The 20,568-nt window shown below is 35.9% G+C and overlaps 1 protein-coding gene across 1 annotated transcript in view; it reads right to left on the reverse strand.

Moving 5' to 3' along the window:
- SMCHD1 (structural maintenance of chromosomes flexible hinge domain containing 1) overlaps positions 1-20,568 on the reverse strand; it is a 68,942-nt gene that overhangs the window by 21,145 nt on the left and 27,229 nt on the right. Inside the window, exons 18-31 of the mRNA XM_054630772.2 lie at positions 18,948-19,025; positions 18,752-18,871; positions 13,522-13,666; positions 13,200-13,296; positions 11,547-11,619; positions 9,776-9,915; positions 8,672-8,806; positions 7,629-7,856; positions 6,761-6,909; positions 5,966-6,054; positions 4,753-4,871; positions 3,954-4,121; positions 2,775-2,900; positions 771-850 (exon numbers count right to left, since the gene is read on the reverse strand). Coding sequence (XP_054486747.2) covers positions 771-850; positions 2,775-2,900; positions 3,954-4,121; positions 4,753-4,871; positions 5,966-6,054; positions 6,761-6,909; positions 7,629-7,856; positions 8,672-8,806; positions 9,776-9,915; positions 11,547-11,619; positions 13,200-13,296; positions 13,522-13,666; positions 18,752-18,871; positions 18,948-19,025 — 1,747 coding nt within the window. The remainder of the gene's footprint in view (positions 1-770; positions 851-2,774; positions 2,901-3,953; positions 4,122-4,752; positions 4,872-5,965; positions 6,055-6,760; positions 6,910-7,628; positions 7,857-8,671; positions 8,807-9,775; positions 9,916-11,546; positions 11,620-13,199; positions 13,297-13,521; positions 13,667-18,751; positions 18,872-18,947; positions 19,026-20,568) is intronic.

Consider the following 20,568-nt stretch of genomic DNA (forward strand, 5'->3'; position numbering starts at 1 on the left):
TAATATTTAACTGCACAGAGGTTGTACTTCCCAGCCAGTTTTGATTATGCTGTAAATAGTAGGATGCCACACCTGTTTCTAACCTCCAGTAGTAAATTGATAACTAATATTCATCACCCTTCTGCAAAGTCACAGACATTATAAATACACTGAGCACCATCAACAGTATTTAAAACAATGCTGTTTTAGATTTCCAAATGCAAGAGTACTATGAGTCAAATCCTCCATATTTAAATGCAAAGAACAAGCACTTTTTGCTAGATTCAAATAACCAAAAGCCAACCCAGTCTTGCTCCAAAACCTCAGGGATACAGGGAGTGGGTTGCAGAACTGTGAATATGAGGAAGATACAGAAATGATGAACCGAAAAGCCATATGGGACCGAAGTGTGTAAGGGAAGCTATACATGAAGTGAGCATGAAGAAGCACAAGATGAAGAAGCAGGAGCCACAGCACACATATATGCTGGAAATGAGACTTGAGCAGTTGAATTGCAAATAGGAAAAATGAAATACATCTATTTAAAATTCCTTTGGACGCTCTACCCAATCCTTTAAAATAATGTCTAGCACAATAAAACAAGATTCAGAAAATTACAGCAGCAGCTTCTCAGTAGATCAAAAGAAGCAGCTACTGAATTTTATTTAGTTAAGCACTTAGATTTTTAGAACTTACTATCTGGCCATCCACCTGCATATGAATAGTAAATCTTAGCTCTAGATTAATACTTAGTAGTACTTTATGAAATCCATCTGGTTTTCACTACTTACCTAGGTGCATGAATACTAAAAACTCCTAGGTTAGCCCTACCAGTGTCATCTGTTTTATGCTGCTGGTTTGAAGGAACAAGCTGTCAAAAAAAAAAAAAAAAATCTTTCAACAACACAGAAATAGTCTTAGGATAAAATGTTGATCTCATTTGCCTGCATATGTCTGTTAATTTGAGCTGTAGCTAAAATTTGTACTGTAAGTTAGGGAAAGATATACTGTTATTAGGACAATATTAACGAAGAAGGTTCAAATTCTCAACCACATTTTAAAAGCAATCACTTCATCTGAACTAGGATATTTTTCTTCATTAATATATTCAAATATTTTATAAATGTTATTTTTTAAACTGCTACTGATGCTATCGTATCATCCACAGGAGATGCTAATCTGAGTGTATTTTCAGATCCAAAACTTTCTACAAACTATTTAGTGCTTGTTACAGAGTTCCTCCAGTCTTACTCAGTTTTGGATCTGTAAGATAAAGGAGTACAGGGAGCACATGCTACAACTGCATAGTATCAGGCTTTGGAGACTTAGAGGGTGGAATCTGAAATATAGAGAACATCTTATTTGAGAATTTCCATTCCCAAAATCTTCTCATTTCTTTTGGGAGACTGTGCATACAACCTATTGGAAATGCCAAGGCAGAGCATGCTGTAATAAACACTTTTATAACAATGTTCAACCTTGGCTTTCAGAGCACTTTGTCCTGGACACATCCCACTAAGCTAAAGAACATGTGGACTCTAAGACATGCTGCTGGTGCTCCCTGGAAGAAGGCAAAAAATCTGAGAAGACACAGCACGCTATCACAACGTCTCTTTGACCAGGCAGCACAATCACACAGTGCTACTGCCAAGGTTGTGTCTTCTCTCAAGAACAAAATAACTAGAACCCACAGTGAGCTTCAGCTGACATCACAAAAACAGTAGATGGTGCAAAGAAAAAAATCTCCAAACCGTGAGGCAGGCTTCTATGGCAAGAGAGTAAAAAAAGACAGAAAAAAAATGTTCAGGATATCAAGAAATCTACTTCAAAATATCCAATTAAAAAAGTAATAATAGCATAGTTAAATTGGGCAAAAGCTAAGGTTGTGGCACAGCTTTGGCAGAATGAGCAAAAGAAGGTTCTTGGCTTGTTGTTGTTTATTCTGAGAAAATTGAGGAATGCAAATGGACAGCAAGCAAAAATAAAAAGGGAACAGGACCTGTCCTGAATGAAAAAATGTTATGTCCAGAGGTGGATGAATATATCCTGTGTTGATAATATATATATTCAATGTAACAGTCTCTGTAATGACAGGTAGGAATGTTTGACAGCTTGACTTTCCTTTTTTGTTCAAACACAGGAATAAATTTTTAATGAATGGAGTATTCTGTCAAAGTCCTTCCTTTGTACAGACTGATGTGAAAACCATCTGATACTCATACCTCACTTATGGAACAGACAGTAACCACTTAAATCTGGGCTAGATTTGCATCCTCATTGTTTTAATCTCATTTATCCTGCTTTAATTTCATTTATCCTGCTTTTCACAGGATAATCAAGTAGGGCCCAAACCTGCTGACCAGCTTTACATACAGACCAGTAAGTCATACATTCAGGAATCAAAATCAAAGAACCACCAGATAAAAATTATTTGGTTGCTAGTTGAGACTGTACCATTGTCATTACTATCATTCAGTAAATTACCTCTGATAACATGGGAGATGTGGTGGTGTGATGTGCATGCAAAATTTGGAAAAAGGTTCTGTAGAATATCTGGAATGTATTCGAATTGTACTCAGACCCTGTCCTATCTGAATTTTGTTATATTTGTGATTTTTGTCCTGGGACCAGTTTATAATATTTGTTGCCACAGTTCTTATACTAGATTAGTTATTCTTTTGTGCTCTTAGAATATTTTATTAAAATTTCCAAAAATGTCCTGAAAAGTAACATACCATAGACATGACAACAGAACTTGTGTTAAACAAGGTTTACCCAATAAGGCCAATGCTTACCTTTAAGTTGTTACTCTTTGTAAGGATGATTTTGACATTAGGTTCAGGAGTTGGATTTCCCCACTGATCACACAACTGAACAATAAGGGGCCTCTGCAATTCTCTACCATTAATCACTGCAACAGGCTGGAAGAGACACAAATACATGATTCTCAAATGATGATAATCAATTGTACATATCTTGGACATTCACAGCAGTTCAGGAATCCCCAGAGCAACAGTGTCCACCTTTCCCATACTATTTATCTCTCAGAACAGCTAGACCATGATTAAATGGTATGCAGGCATGTATTTCTAGAGTTTGTTTGTATTCTCTTTTTAGAATAAAATGCACTACTTGAATTAAATGGCATGGGGTACTCAGGGTGATGTGACTAAAAGGAAGGACATGATTCTGAAGGGCCTTATCAATGTTCTTGTTGTAGGAAGAGCTATGGCCTAAAAATTTTATTTTCTGATATACTTAAACAGCTGCCTAACAGAACAAAAATAGTTATGCAACTTCCAGGACCTTTTGTTTAATTTTCTTCAGTAACCTCCTTTGCCATTTTCCCAAAACACCAATCTTGATTCCTGTCCTCTATTCAGACAATTTTCTTTTTTCTGCTTTCAATTTTCTGTTCTGATTTCTGCAAGATGTTAAGCATTGTTCTTTGAATAGCCAAAGTAAACACTGAAAAATCATTTTAAAAACCTAAGGCAAATAGATGGACAGCACCAAAAATCTCCAGCCATTTCCATTAAGTCTTGTACTCCATTGTCTCTAAGTGTTTACTTTCTGACAGTAAACACTTGTAAACTGAAGTAAATCTGGGACTGCCATCCTACATCCTGAACATCAAAAAACCCCAGTAAGAGACAGAGAGATGAGCTGCCAGCCATTACTACCACTAAGGATTGTATCTTTGGAAAACAGCAGTGAAAGATGGGTGTCAAGATCCAGCCCACAGTAAAATTACTGCACCACAGAAAAGTTACACTATCTGTAGAAAGGCAAATGGGACAGAATAAAGTTTACAGTACTTAAGGTTGTAAACATACACATATGAGTTAGATTACTCCAAAATAAGTTTACTTTTAAAAGTCTGATGTAGATAGCTATTGCATTAAAAATTGAATTAAAATACCTGACTAGAGACCATGATGCTTTTTTTTTCAAAGCAAAATTGTTCAACTTACCTTTTCTAACTCTGGCCAATCCACAAGCTGCAATTTAGCTGGGGATCCAGCTACCAAATTCACTCTGATAAAGTCAGAAAACTCACGCCAAGCAAAGCACAATTCTTTGCTTCCAAGTAAACAGGGTTTGTATCGAATACCTTTTACTTTCATTGTCTGAGTACTTTCCTATTGAGAAACAAAGAAGATTTTATTAAGAACAAATAAAGCAAAGTAAAACTTATTAGTATTTTTTCAATATAGCATTTATGCTATAAATACTGTTTGGTATTTTTACTGTGAGACAGTGGACTAAAAATTAAACTACAAGTTCGATTCCTTCTCTTAAATTTAAATGAACTTCATGAGTAAGAAGTGACACATTTCAAACTCAAGAATTTCTCAGAAACCTGTTTTTCAGGTTATATCCAGTGTATTTTAAAAGGGCTAGATACTAGTCCATTCTACAAGGTTCTTCCAAAGATCTTAAAATCAACTGTACCAACATAAAAAAAATACAGAAGACTAAAAGCAAGATAGAAGAAAACATATAGAACAATGACCTAGAAACAAAGCAACCCTCACTCAAGCACAGAGTTAACTGGCCTCCACATTTTACAGCTGCAGCAGTGATAAGGTTTTTAACAGATGCAGCTGTGCTCCTTAGAACACAATCATACAATTTTAATGCTTTAAGCAACCAACTAGCATGTAATTTGACTACCTTTCCACATTTTTGGTTCAGTTCTATGTAACAGAATTAAGACAATTACCACACAAATGCCACAAAGGAGTAAACTATATGACATCTTATAAATACCTGCCAAGTTATTTTCAAATTTGATTTATCAAGTCCAGGCCCAGAAACTCCTAGGGAATTTACACATGCAGATGTCACTGTCTGAACCTGATTTCCAAACTGATCTGTAATCATTACATCTGTTAAGAAAGATGACGATGATTAAAATGATTATTAGGATGATCACCTCAGCAGCTGCTTTAACAAAACATTATACAACATATGGAATATAAACATACACAACATAGAGACACAATATAGAAAAAATTCAAATAACTATCACTACATGACAGGCTGAGGTTGGAGGGTATTTCTGGATGTCACCTGGTTCAAAACCCTTGCTCAAGTAGGGCGACCTTGAGCCAGTTGCAGACAGGCAGCTGCTGAGTATTTCTAAGGGGGGAGACTCCACAAATTCTGGGCAATCTGTGCCAGTGCTCAGTCACCCTCACAGTGAAAAAGTGTTTCCTGATGTTCAGGGGGAACAGCCTGTGTTTCACTTGGTGCCCACTGCCTCTATTTACTGTCTCTGAACATGCCTAGCAAAAGCCCAGCTCCAACTTTTTTACACTCTCTTCAGGTTTTTATACACATTGATAAGAACACCCAGTCTTGTGGGTATAAACCAAATGTTTAGTTATATCCCATATTTGTGCTACCCCCTTCTTTGAATAAAAAGATTATTTCTTACCAAAAATTAAAAGGAAAAAAAATCTTAAAATTGAAAGTTTTTTTCAACCTGTTTTTTTTTCTATCTCTTTTTGTTCTATGTGCTTTCTTTATTCACACTCAAGCTTTTAATGTTCCAATACTGAAAGAATTTTTAATTTCTCACTATGTCATGTGGCAACTGCATACAGAAACCAAAGAATAAGAAGACTGATCCCTAACATGCCTTCCTCTGAAGTCCATGCCTTAGCAACAGTCTGAATGCTGTTAAGCCTTTGAGATTTCAGAATACATGAACTAAACGAAAAATTATGAGCTATTTTAACTAAGCGTGATGAATGTCCTGATGTACAAAGTAAGAGGCAAATTTCATCAGAGAGTAACTCCAGAAATGTAAAAGGGCAATTCAGAAGTCTGAACATCTTTCTGTGAATGAGAATGTAAACCTGTTTTTTATATTAAAGTAGTTGAAGGTAATTTACTCTTGATGACATCTATACATATATAACAGTCTTAACAAAGAAATATATCTTAAAAGAAAATGAAGAATATGCAAACAACTTACCGATTTCACTCTGCAGTTCTTCACCCATCTGCAGTGTGTTTGAGCCTTTTAGTTTACATTTAATGTGTTTGGGTTCATCAGGAACTGGTCTGAGTACATGAAAATTGACTTATTTCTCTCATAAAGTAAATATAACATCATAGCAGGCATGATAAATATATTTAAGAATCTTAATGCTTTGTCATGCAGTGTATTTTATTTTCCTACTGCAGATCTGTGAAATGACTAATTGCTGCAAATTTACCCCTGGCATCAGAGTGCTGTGAATTAATTAATTATAACCTATTAAAATCACATGAAAAACACTGAAGTAATTTAGAATGAGATTTCTCTTAATAAACTTTATAAGATACAAGTCTTAAACTCACTGAGAGCGATAAACAGGTAATTTTAAAGTTCAATTTACAGCCTGTCAGTTTTGACTGAGAAACCAGGTAAGAACTAATTTTGTAGGGATATTTCTTTCTCCTCAGTCACCTTATTCTTTGAGCTAATGTTTACTTCAACTTTAGAAAAAAATCAATAGTCTTCTTCAGTGTATGTATATTTACACAAGTGATTATAGGGGTGGATGCAAGTCAGTAATCACAATGGAGTCTTTCACACAGATAATGTTCTCACATGTAATAAATTTACACAAACCCTTCCCATTTCCCCAGTTGACATTCTCCTGTTAATTTGCCAACCGCTTTCATTATTTCAGCTAAATAAAACTTTTGTTTTACTCCAAAGTAAAGAGATCTATATGCTATGCCAATAACATGGTTAATAAAGAAATATACCAAATGAACAAACCTGACTGTGAATGCACTTTCCAAAGACACATGCTCATCAAGGTAAGTAATTAGACAGTAGCGTGCATCTTTTACTGAGGTTGGTACTTTTACATCTGGTAATAATCCCTGCATCAACAGCTCTCTGTCAATTTTAGGTGTCCAGTTGACCTAAAATTAAAATGTTATAAGTTAATCAAAAGCTAAATATAAATGACTAGCTACATAATGCATCTTGAAGCCATAAATATGCTTCAAAATGCATATGCTAAATATGCATATATAACATATTAAATATGCTCTAAATATGCTGATATAACATACAGGCAGGCAATGGCAGCTTTCAATGGGAAGCCTGGACATTTCCCAGCAGTAACCAATGCTATCTGCTGAAATACAGTCAATTACTTGAAAAAAAACCACAAGCAGATCAAAACATACATTAGGTTTCCATCACTGAGTTAGAAAAGATACAAGTGTCATATATTTGGTGAATCTCTCTGTTTACTTTAGACTCCACATAAGTACACACATAAGACAGGGGGATAAGATAGGCAAGCAAGCCTTCATGGGGAACATGCCTATTTAAAGTTCCTAAATGTTGGGAAGGCCCTGGATCTGAGGAATTATAACTACGTGATAATTATTTAATGCATTTAGGAGAAGCACTGAAAATACTAATCTGCTTTTCATAATATTACCCTGAAGCATTACTTGACATTTAATTAATAAAAATAGTTTAAAAATAATTTAAAGGAGAGTTAAGTTTCCATGTTTATTAATACAGTTTTGAGGAATATTATTTAGTAGTCTGACATTTATGGATCTTAAGCGTATCAGCTTTGTGTTTCTCCCCCATATTATGCTGCTGTTTACTCAAAAGTACTTGCCTTGATTTTTTCTGCAGCAGCTGCAGTTATGGGTATTTCCCTTTCTGCTTCATCATACATCTGAAATATAAGTTTATTCATGACTTGGCCAGCAACACAACTGATTTCATCCTGATGTTTAATCTGAAGAGCTTTTTGTCCATTCATACTTAAGACCTGTAGTCTTGCAACATGACTGCTAGGAAGAAGTTTTATAATCTTTTCCACTGGTGGCACATCTTTGCAATTCTATTCATAGATTAAAAAAAAAAAAGACAAATAATTAAGATACTAAATTTAGATATGCATACACATAACACCATAATAGCCTATGGCTCTACGCAGAATTACCAGGTATGACCAGGTGTACAAACATGAAATCAGCTTGATTTGTCAAAAGTAAATCAAAAAGATATGCCAATATACTTACAACTTTTAACAGATACTAGAATTGATGCTAGCTGTTTAGATTTTTTTCTATTCCAGAAATAGTAGGTTATAAAATTTACAAAATACTTCTTAAGCGCAATCCTAAGTATTCCTTCACATAATTCACTTTGCCATACTAGTATTTATTCACACATTTTCCAGAGTAAAACACACACAGGTCTTATTTTCTCAAGCAGCATGACTCTCCTGACTGACAGAGAACTAGAATGTTCAACAGTATTTAAAAAAATTCATACTTCATGAGCTTTGAAACTGAAATGCTACAAAAAACTATTGATTGCCATACCTATTCTTACACTAAAATGTTTATGCAATGAGGGCAGTTTGTGAAAACAATCCAGGAATTAAAAAGGGGAAGAAAAATCCCAGAAAACATGCATATTTCTGAAACACCTCATGGATTTAACAAATAGAATTAGAAGTGAATAAAAAATGGAAAAAACTCTTTGCCTTTTTATTATTTTCTAGCGATAAAAAAGCGTAGCCACTTGATTATGAGGTTTATGATACCACTAACTTTGGTGGAGCTAAGCTTATTCATAAAAAATGCTGGCAAGATAGTACAATAAACTTTTCAATCTTTTGTTAATCCAAACAGTCCAACCAATACTTACAAGTACTTCAAACCTTGCTTTCAGTATCTGGTCTTTTTTGATATTCTGTACATGTATAACTGGACCAGTTAAAATGTTTGTTCCTCCATTACTGCAGTCCACAGAATACACAGGAAGGTCTGAAGCACCTAAAAACTATTGAAAATGTAAGATTAAACATCAAGTTTCTTTTACAGAACTACCATGATTATTTCAGAAATGATTATTTGCAAAGTCCAAATATATATATAATTCTTTACAGAAAAAAATAATATATTTCAGTTTTCCAACAACTGTAAGACAATTGGAAACAACTGGAACCTGTATTTTTCTGCAGGTGATAAGAGATGTGTGGGAGAAAGGAGTAAGTTATAGAAATAAAGTATACTATCTACTCACTTGCTTTAATAACACACAATAATTAGACTCTTCTGCCATTATGCAATAAATTCAATTAACTTATGGAGTAATTTACTAAACATCACACATTAAAGGAATTTAAACATCACATTCATCATATCACTGCAGACCCAGTCTACAGACCCATATAAAGTGCAAATGGAATGCAGCCTATTTTGCAGTGGGGAAACACTTCTATATACCCTTGCTGGATTTCACTAGAACTGGGGAAGTCACTTTCCTGAGACCAAAAAAGATGGCCAAAAGGGGAAGTTTTTTTACCTCCTAAAGTCAGAGCAAGATATGCATTCCCTTCTGAGCTTATATTGGTGCTTATGATAATTTCTAATATTATTATTAGGCACTAGACTTGAATTTTCAACTTATAAATACCAGAAGTAAGCTTTCTGAAGTTATTTTTCTGAATAAATTTTAACATTGTATATGATAAATATGGTCTAAAGTGCCTTAAAATTGAACCTATATATCCTCACATAATTTTCTCCTCCTTTTCTAAGGTCATGTTCCACTGATTCTAAAACTTACTGAATGGCTCATAATACATAAGAGGTAAGAGAGTCACAGTTATGGCTAGCAAGCTGTAGAAACTTGAAAAGCATTGCTAAAGATATTAAATTCTACGTAGATTCCAACACAGATTCTTCTTCCAACCCTTTAAAAGGCAAGAATAAAAATCCTTATGGCACACTATGAAATGAAGTTTACCTTACAATGAACAATCAACTCTGGCTGTGCTGTTATATTTCCTGATTCATCCAGTACTTCAACCTGAAAGGGAAAAGCTGTACCATTTTCAATCTTTAGAATTTCTGAATCTGGTTTTACTTTCAATTGACGAGGAGGGCCTGTAAAAAATGCACAATTGCAGAACAATAGTTACATTCTGGATAACTTGTGAGACACTAAATTTGCTATCTCAGAGATTTTAAAGCCATGCTATTAAGAAATTTGTGGTAACAAACCATTTCAAACAATTCAGGTATATATGTTGGTTTGTACTGACATGTTCTAGACTTTCTGTCTTTCAACACATACCATCTGCCAACCTTTTGAACTTAGTAGATAACCCTTAGAGAAACACGATGAAATTCAGAATATACAAGGTGTAAACACGTGATATAATTTTGTTTACATATTATATGGATTCAGATTCATCAAAAAAGAAACTTTGAGCTTTCTTGTGACATGATAAACACAAAAAAAATAATGTTGAGATATCCAATTAATTGCCAAAGCTATCACAGCTACAATCTGCATGCAAAAAAATGCAAAAGAAAATTTTGTTGTCATTACTTAGATAAGAAAGTGAAGCTATTCAGATAATTATGTGTTACAGGAGATAGACTTATTTTATAAGTTTTTAAAAAGAGAAGGAAGTAATAGATTACTATTAGAAGATAGGTTCTGAAAGAACAAAGATGGTAATTTTTCAGAAGCATCCTTTATGCTTGACTTATTAAATCTTCTATTTCAAACTCACTAGTTGAAGAATGAGACTGAAATAGCTTTAATTATTCCTTCCTCAAAAACCAGCTTACAAAGCCAAGGATTTAACTCAAGTGAGAGGAAAGAGGCAGTGAAGCATCTCTACATTGTCGAAAGCAAAATGAAGGACGAAGGTAAATAATAGTCCAAGGTAAATAACAGCAGCACACAACACAGTCTGTCTCAAGTCCAATCATTTCACTGTTTTCTACATAAACCCTTAACTCCTCAAAGGATAAAGATTAATGGACTAAACTGTGCATTGTTGGTCTTACAAAGTAGAAGACAGTATCTCTGCAAAATGAGATGAGCAAGCCTGAAGTTTGGTAATCTGGGAGGCCAAAACTTAGCTTTCATACTATACTTTATATCCCAAATCCAGAAAAACCCAGGTAACAAGGGATAACAAGATCTCATATAAGGGACTCCTCTGAATCAAGACATCCAGAAAGCATAAAATTCTGGTAAGGGCAGTGTCCTTACAGACCTCTATGTTCTTGTCTTGCATTATGATAAATTCATGTAACATAAAAATTTCAGACACAATTCAATTACCAAAGCATCCCCCTTTGCTCAGTTAAGAAACTGAATGACCACTTATTCATTCATAAAAGGTTTTCTGCAGAGAGAACAGGTCAATACTGATTAGTACAGGTTAAAAGTCTTAATGCTAAAGAAAAACAAGAAGATAAGAAATTCATTCATTCAGTGGTGCTAGATTAGAAAAAGATTTAAAGTAATTAAAAGACAAAAATGTATCTCAAATAAGCAAGCAATATTCCAGCCCCTAGAATAGTAGATAAGATTGTACTGTGAGTACAATGATACTCCTGCCAAGAATGAGATGCTCTTGGCTTTATTTCCTTTCTAGTCATCACTTGAATCCTTTTTTATGCCTCACTAAATATTTTACTTTCTTGGGAGAAGCTTTCGTTAATAGTGTCAGAATAAAATTTAACAGAATTTCACTAAATATTTTAAGGATACTTACCAGGCTGCAATCTTATTTTAATGACTTGTGTATCTTCTTTCAAACCAGGAAGAGTAATCTTGAGATTAAAGTTCTAATGAAAAGAATATTTTAATTATTAACCTTAAATAAAACCATGTATTAGTTTCACATAATCATGTCAATTTGTATATATGTTAATTTCAGAAGCCCCTAGAAATAGTCTTGCAGTGCTACAAAAAATAAAGATTCTTTTTTTTCCTGTACTGAAACCTCTTTTCCGTGTTATTATAACCAGAGATGTTCAATTCAGGATTTATATGTTAAACTACATGATTCTGAAACTATGAAAAGCAGCGGTCACAACTTTTCATTTCCTGCTTAGAGGCTGTTTTAATGGGGGAAAAATACAGTAGTTAAAAAAAAACAACCAGTTTTAAAATAAGGGTCTGCAAGTTCTGTGTTTGTTATTCCTTAGCAAGGCATCACTAGCATTATCCATCTATCTTTGATTAAGGATGTAAGAAAAATAACTGCTGTAAACTGCATCACTAAAACAAATTTTCACATTAAAATCAGAAAATGAAAAATAGTAATAAGAATAATTTTTTTAATTATTATGGTACAATATTATTTCTATACTGCAAATTCCCTAACTGATTCTTGGTCTTGCCCCTCACCAAATTTATCTCTTGCCAAAGTCTGGCACATTTGCTCCTATATACTTTATTTCTCATAATCCACTCCATTTTATGCCATTGTTCTTGCCCTTCACCTTAGATTATGAACTTTACCTACAAAATTTACTACACTGAACACCCTTTAATTTTCAATAAGCAGGTATATATGCTGTTTCTCCTCTTCATACATCTTTCCACCAGCAACATTATTTACTATTTTCTAAGCAACAATATCAACAGTAAAATGGGATACCTCATCTCCTAGCTTTGTCATTAATATACTAGACTATCAGACTAAATGAAAGGATAGGGACCTGGCTAAAATACTGTGTAAATATGCCTTGTAAATAATTTAAAAAATATTTTTAAAATATTTAAATCTATATTCATCAAAAGCATTAAGATCTGTTTTATGAAAAAAATCTTTTTAACATGGAATGTACATTTTGGGTTTTACAGTAAAGCAGAAGCTTGACAAGGTGCTGAGAATCCATCAGTAACAGGTTGGCTTTAGATAACATAAGTGTGTAAGTGGATAAGCATAAATGTGTAAGTGCAACAAGAATAGTGGAAACTTATTATTAAAAAAATTAAAGAAGCTTGAGCAGACACCCTGCATATTAGCTGCTACTACTCTCATCTGAACTAAGAATGTAAGATTTCATTTTCTTTAGCTCCCTATCATCTTTCAGTGCAAAAGTCACCAGGATGATTTGGTCTAAACCAATCTCAGCACTAGTTCAAACTAAGACAGCTGATTTAGTGTGCTGGGTACACTCTACCATACATCCATGTGTTGCTCAGCCTTTCTAGCTCCAGGTCCCATCAGTTGTGAAAAGAGTGCAGGTATGGGAAATACAAATTGCTCCAAGTAGAGCTCTTAAAGATAATTTAAAAATATCCCAAGAAATATCTGTAGTCATTAGTGCAGACCAAACTTAACAATTCATTTCACACAAACATTATTTTCTCTGTCTCTTAATATGCTACTTAAAGTTTAAATTTATTAGCCTACCTTGCCCTGGCAACTATTTACACAGCCTTTAGCAGTAACACCCTTAATGACACACTTTGTTGCCACAGGTATGTCGTCATGCTTCAGTGTTAATCCACTAGAAAAATATATAGAAAACACAAGAGAACCAGTTTAAAAACAAACACAGTGTTTAATATACAAGATACTTTCTATACTTTCAGACATTCTTATGAAAGTAAAAGGAAAAAGTATCAGTTAATTTATGTGAGAAATTGCTAGAATATCATTCAGATAAACCCTAAAGTATTATTATATTATTGTCATATAAAGAAAAGGCAAAGAAAAAAGATGGCTGAATTACCTAGCTTCCAGAATTGGTCTAATGCGATTTGTCAAGTGTGTTGTATGACCAAATTCATCCTGCAATTCCAAAGGAATACTAAAAGGTACTCCAATTCGAAAAGGAAGCTCCAAGACACCCACCAAAAATTTCTCTGGTTTGCCCTCTAAGAGAAAAGAATAATACATTTTGAGAAAGAATTATGTGCACTCCTTGGCTTTTTCTTGATTAAGGCTGCAATTAAGTCAAGAGGTCTTCAGACACAAAGTAAACAGGCTGTTCAGAATACTGTTATAACCAAAGTTATGCTTATGTTCTTTTTCTAATTTACGCTAAAATAGAAACAATGGTTCAAATATAACAGTGGGAGACTACAGTATAAGAAGCATAATAAGATAGTCAAAATTCCCAAAGTATTCAAAACACCAATACAGCACCTGAAAGTGAAAAAGTTCTGTGTGGACAGCTTTTCCTAAATATTCAATTGCTTTAATTCTGGTAAAATAAATCATTCATGCAACAGAACATTTTTGTTCTACAACTGCCTCAAATTTGAGAAATAAAGATATATAATGATGAGTATTAGAAAAAGAAACGTGAGTGTATCTTTCCTGTGAAACCTGGCCCCACTACACTTCCTCCAATTAGGCACTAGCAAACAAGACCAAACAGTGGTAATAAGATGATAAGATAATTTTGTGGAAACAAAATGTCTTGACCAAGTGACCTTTGAAAAAAGAAGCAATGCATGCTGAGCTACATGGTAAATTAATATCCTACCAAAAAATTTCAAACTCAAATTAACAACTATTTATACAACCTAGGGGTGTCCATTATCAGGGAGCTTCCTTTGCACATGAGACGACAGATATCTTGTATTGGCCAAAATTAGTTACCGGTTATAACAAGAGAAAGACCTCAACCTTACAGTGTCTACAACTTTATTTGTCATTTTAAGTGAATGATAAAACTGTAAAATTATTTGAGAAAGTAACAGTAGAATAACTTCTGCAATATTTAAGTGAGTAACTGCCAAAAGAACATGTCTGAACTAAAACCACAAACCTAGCAGATTGACTTAGAAAGCTCAGTTTTAACCAGGATTTATGGTGATTTTTTAGCATATCAAGAACAACTATAAACACTCAGTGACACCCTTCTGTTAGAGAAATAGAATAATTTGTTTCTCAGTCCAGCGCTGTAATAAACATTACCAGCTTTACAACTTTCACAAAAGTTGTAGAGTTTTGTTTATCTCTGCAAAACACTATTAGCTAAATCAGTTTTTCAAAGTTTTATTCCTTTCCATTGAGATTTGTTCATTTCAGTTGTTATAGCTGAAGGAATCTTTAACTGAATGCTGCCATACTGGGGGAAGTGACACTACTATTGGAAAATAGTAAGATTCTCTTTTCACTTTGATAAAGAGATAAAAGAAGAGGAAAGGTTCATTTTTCTTCAGAGAACAAGTTTTTTTTTTCCTCTTCTTTACTTGCAAGTTCACAGAAACATCTTGAGCCTTCCATGGCATGTTTTCAGACATATGTTTAGATAACTACTCTTCTGAAGTAATGCCAAACATTTTTTTTCCTTTACTGTCATACAAGAACACCTCTTTATACTCTGCCAATATGTAGAAACTATTAGAAAAATATGCTACATACAAAGAACTATTTTCTGCCTCAAGAATTTGCATTCAAAGCCTCTCTTTTGTGGAAGAAATAGAAAACATTGATTTTTTTCCCCCCGCTTTGATCTTCTGAAAACAGATGTTAGCTGTACCTCCCAAAATTGTGACAAAAATAACCATTTTGATATTAAATGCAAAGAAATTAGCTTTTTTTTCTTTCCCTCTTCCTGTCCCTCTTGTAGATAAAGTTCACAGAATGGCTGAGGTCAGAAGGGTTTTCTGGAGGTCATCTTATCCAATGCCCCTGGCTCAAATGGCACCACCTAGAGTCAGCTGCCCAGGAACATCTTTAGACAACTTTTGATATCACCAAGAAAGGAAACTCCACAACTTCTTGGGCAACTTGTGCCACCACTGCGTCACATTTATAGTAAAAAAACCCCTATTTCCTGATGTTTGGAGAGAACCTCCTGTGTTTCAGTGTGTGCCCCTTGGCTCTGGTCCTGTCACTGAGCACCACTGGAAAAAGCCTGGCTCCACCTTCTTTACACTCCCTTCAGTTATTTATAGACATTGGTAAGACCCCCATGAGTCATCTTCAGGCAAAGCAGTCACTGCTCCCCCAGACTTTTTTCAGGTAAGAGATCATGGAATCATAGAATGCTTTGAGTTGGAAAGGACCTTAAACATCACCCAGTTCCAACCCCCCCCACTGTGGACAGGAACACCTTCCACTAGACAAGGTTGCTCAGAGTCCCATACTACCTGGTCTTGAACGCTTCCAGGGGTGGGGCTACCACAACTTCTCTAGGAAAATTGTTTCACTGCCTCAGCACCCTCCAGTCCCTTTCTCAGCTTCAGAGGCCTGTGCTAGACTCTCTCCAGAATATCCATGTCTGTGTGTTGTAATGTAATGTGTCCAGTTTTGTGCACAGTACCCCAGCTAGCCTCACCAAACCTCCCTTGACCGGCTTCTAATGCAGCCCAAGAAGTTGTTGCTGCTTGTTGCTGTGAGGGCACATTGCTGGTTTGTGTCCACCTGCTGCCCACCAGGACCTCCAGGTCCTTTCCTGCTGCTTTCCAGATACCTGGGTGGCAGGTAGGGGGTTGTCCTTCCACGGTGCAGGACTTCGCCCTTCATGCTGGATTTCCTAAGGCTCCAGACAGCCAATTTCTGCAGCCTGTTGAGGTCGCTCTGGATGGTGGCAAATTCTCAGGTGTATCAGCCACTCTTCCCAGTTTTGTGTTATCAGGATGACTTGCTAAAGGTACATTCTCTCTTGTTATCCAGATCATGAATGAAGACATTGAGCAGGATTCAAACCCTGTTTTGGCCCCTGGGGTAACCCCTACTTGCTGCCCTCCAACTAGACAGATCACCACTCTCTGGGCTCACTGTTCATTAATTCACCTCACTCTGTTCATCCAGTCCAAACTCCATGAGCTTCTCTGTAAGGATCTTATGGGATCTTACTGATGAGAACCCTGCTGAAGTCTAGGTAGACAATATCTACCAGCTAGTCCTTTCATCACCGAAGGTGAATCCATGCTAACTACTCCTGATGATCTTCTAGTCCTTCAGATACCTGGAAATGGTTTTCAGGATGAGTTGCTCCATCACCTTCCCACAGACATCACCTTCCCACTGAGATGAAGTTGACTGGCCTGTAGCTCTGCGTGTCCTCTTCCTGATTTCTGTAGATGGGAGTGATGCTTTCCTCAAAACATCAGGAAGTTCTCTCAATTGCCATGATTATTCAATTGAGTGGCCTCATAAGGATATCAGTCAGCTCTCTCTGGCTCATGAGTGTGTCCCATCATGGCCCATGGACTTGGGTATCACCGGTTTCCTTAGGTATTCCCTGGCCTGATCATCTTCCACCAAGGGTGTATCCTCCTTGTTCCAGACCTTTCACCAAGGGAAGGTCTTTGGGGTCTGGGATTCTTGAGGTCTGTCTTACTAGTAAATATTAAGGCAGACAATTTCAGTATCTCAGACTTTTCCACATCCTGTGTTCCCTGCCTCATTCAACAGTGGGCCCATGTTTATTTCAGCCATCCTTTTGTCACCTATGTATTTAAAGAAGTCTATCTTCTTGACTTTGATATCACTTGCTAGTGATTCCATTTTCAATTCCAATTGGACTTTGGCTTTCCTAACCCCATCCCTGCATGCTTGGATGGTGTCTGTATTCCTCCCCAGTTACTTGGTTCCATTTCCACCTTCTGTATACTTCTTTGTGTTGAGTTTTGCCAGTAGCTCCTTGTTCATCCATGCAAGACTCCAGGAATTTTTGTCTGACTTTCTATTCATTGTGATGAACCAGACCTGAGCTTGGAAGTGACTGTGAATATTAACAAACTTGCTTGGGCCTCCAGTCTGTCCAGGGCCTCTTTCCATAGTGCTCTAACAGGCAGATCTTTGAAGAGGCCAGAGTCTTTTCCTGAAGTTCAGGTTGTGAACTTCCTTTTTGCTCTTCTTCTTCCAGCCTTTCTGGATTCCTCTGCCCTTCAGAACTACCTTCCAAGGGACTCTGTCAACCACTCACCTAACAGGCCAAATCCTGCTCTCTGGAAGTCCAAGGTGACAGTTCTCTCCTTACTTCAAGAACAGTGAACACTGTAAACATCCATTTTATGACTGATATGCTCAGTCATAAAACCTTCAACCACCCACCAGTCCTTCTCTCTTCACAAAGAGAAAGTCACAAAGGAGATGGGGCTCCCTGCGCAGCTGGCTCCCTTGCCAGTTGTGTCAGCTCAGCAAGTTCTCTTCAACAGACTCTAGGAACCTCCTAGACCATTTCCTGCTGTGCTATATTTCCAGCATACATCTGGTAAAGAGGAAGTCCCCCGTAAGAACAAGGACTAGTGATTGTGACACTTCTCCCAGCTGTTTATGTATTTAATCTGCCTCTGCATCCTGGCTGGGTGGTCTGTAACAGACTCCCACCACAGTATCTGCCTTGTTGGCCTTCTCCGTTCTCTCAGTCACAAACACTCAACAATAACTGTCACCATCAGCAAGCTCTGGAAAGTCTAAACCCTCCTAGGCTACCTCACCACCTCTCCTTTCACACTGACCCTTTCTGAAATGAGTATTCTAGTAAGCATTGCAGTAAAGAGACATATCCATTACAACCAAATGAGAATTTAGTTTTGCATCGGATTCTTCCTTAATTAATTAATTTAAAAAAGACTTCAATCTCAACATGTTTATTTTAAACATATAACCTGTTTTTGAATGCACTTCTGTGGTTTATGCATGAAAGTTGGCCTAATGAATACTAGTTTTATGAAAGAATATTTATGTCAATGGCATGTGGAAAAGGGGGGATTCTAATGAAGTTTAAGTTTGGTTTTTTTAACGTACATTTAGGAAAGTTCACATCAAGGAGCTTTATTTTTTATGTAAAACTGCCTGCCACAGAGCCAACACATTACACATGAGATCAAAACCTACTACAAAACCCCACTGTTTCCTGGAAATTCTTCAAATTTCACATGCAAATGCTACTTTTCAGTGCTGAAAACCATGTCTCAACTACGACAGGACAAATTTTGATATAATATGAATCAAACAGAAACACTAAAAGTAGGAAAAAAGATGGGAATTCTTACCTACAATAGTAAATTTAAATACTTTAGATGGCAGAGGCCTTCCTGCATAAGTGTCTGCATTACTTTCATTCAACACTACTTGCAGTTTCAAGGAGTAGTTACCAAGTTTCTGAAGATTTTCTAAACAGATATAAAAGTACAATTAGAAAGAAAAAAAAATTACAAATAAACTGAAGATAATGAATATGCAACTTACCCATTTTTTTAAACCAGTATGGCCACTTGCCTCCATGCTGACTGATATGGGAAATTATTTCTTTATTCTCAGTAGGTGCTGCAAAACAAACACTTAGCTCATGTATTTAAATTTTACACCATAGTTCTTAACTTTTTCAAGCATTAGCATCACTTATTATTTAGTATTACTATCACTTCTGGATCTAACTAACATTGATTCAGGTTTACAACTAAACACAATGATCACAGCTAAACAAATGAGTTCCCTGTCTAATCCTATTTTAATTAAAACTTGCTAGCCTCAGGCACATTGCACTGAAAGAAGCAGGTTTGTAAAGTTGAATTTTGTTAGCTCTTTGGTTGTACATTCCCTGTAACTATGAGCACCCTGCACTCCATGCTGGCAATGGATCAAACTGACAAATGACTGTAGCAAAACCGCTTAAATGGGAGCAATGATAAAAATGTGCAGTTGACAGGAAACATAACTGGAAAAAAAAAATTCCTGTTTTGCTCCAAATTGTTTTATCTGTCTTTATAAACCTCTGCGGAATTAAGACATATACAAAAAATAACACACTGAAACTCTGAGGCAGTTTTAGTGACTGGTTCTATAACCTAAGATAAATACAGAAGGTAAGATTTATTGTTGGAAGTGTCAAGAGGTAGTAATACTTTTTATTTTCCACTGAAACACACTTCAAAATATAGAATGTGACTGCAATAAGACTACACAGAATAAAAAGAAATGCAGTAGAAATACAAATTGTTTTATAGCTAAGCAAAACAGTTTCAAGACCCTGTCCTTGCACCAAATGGCATACATAAGATAAAGTAAGAGCTGTCAACAAGATTTTATCATTCCCTTACCCTAATTCAAACCCTAATTTTGAATTGAAGCTTGTATAATAAGACTGCCCAGTAACAGATCAGGTTTCTCATAGCTCAGGTCTCTTGGTAGACCACACTACAGTTCATCAAGTATTCACTCCTCAAAAGAGAAGAGAAACTTTTTGTACATTATATTTGCTCTTGGCCTTTGTATGGGTGTAACCACATTTCTCTCATTTATACAATTAAGGGTTTGAGTTTTGCTAGGTGTGCTATGCCCAAATCATCACTTAGGATTCATTGTTCTGGTGAAGAAGATGAGGATTACACTACTGATTCTTCAACTGAGTAGAGAAAAAAAGCTAACACAGGAAGTAGTAGAAACAGTTAAAAGTACAAATTTCCATCAATGAATGGGTCAGGAGACATGAAAGGTCCTGAAGGCAGACTTTTCAGTGATCCTAAGAACGACCCTGACAAAACAGAACAACAGAAACACCAGGTCTCTCTCAAGTCCATACTTCCTGAGATCAGGATGCCCTATCTCATTAAGTTTGCAAAACGCTGGTGTGTCACACATGCTGACAGGAGACAATTTGATAATCTAGATCAAATGAACAGCTTTTGTTCAATTCCAACCTCTTTATGCCCCAGCACACTATGCTGGACAATGGTCATGCACAGCAGCCAGCTCCCATGAACAAGAGCCATTAAAATACCACATGTAGCCTCATGACACGTGCACTAAACTGTAGCTAAGATACTTCAATTTGGTTTCCTTGACATGTACCACTACAATAACCTCAGTG

The sequence above is a fragment of the Agelaius phoeniceus genome, chromosome 1, assembly GCF_051311805.1.
Source record: "Agelaius phoeniceus isolate bAgePho1 chromosome 1, bAgePho1.hap1, whole genome shotgun sequence".
NCBI lineage: Eukaryota > Metazoa > Chordata > Aves > Passeriformes > Icteridae > Agelaius > Agelaius phoeniceus.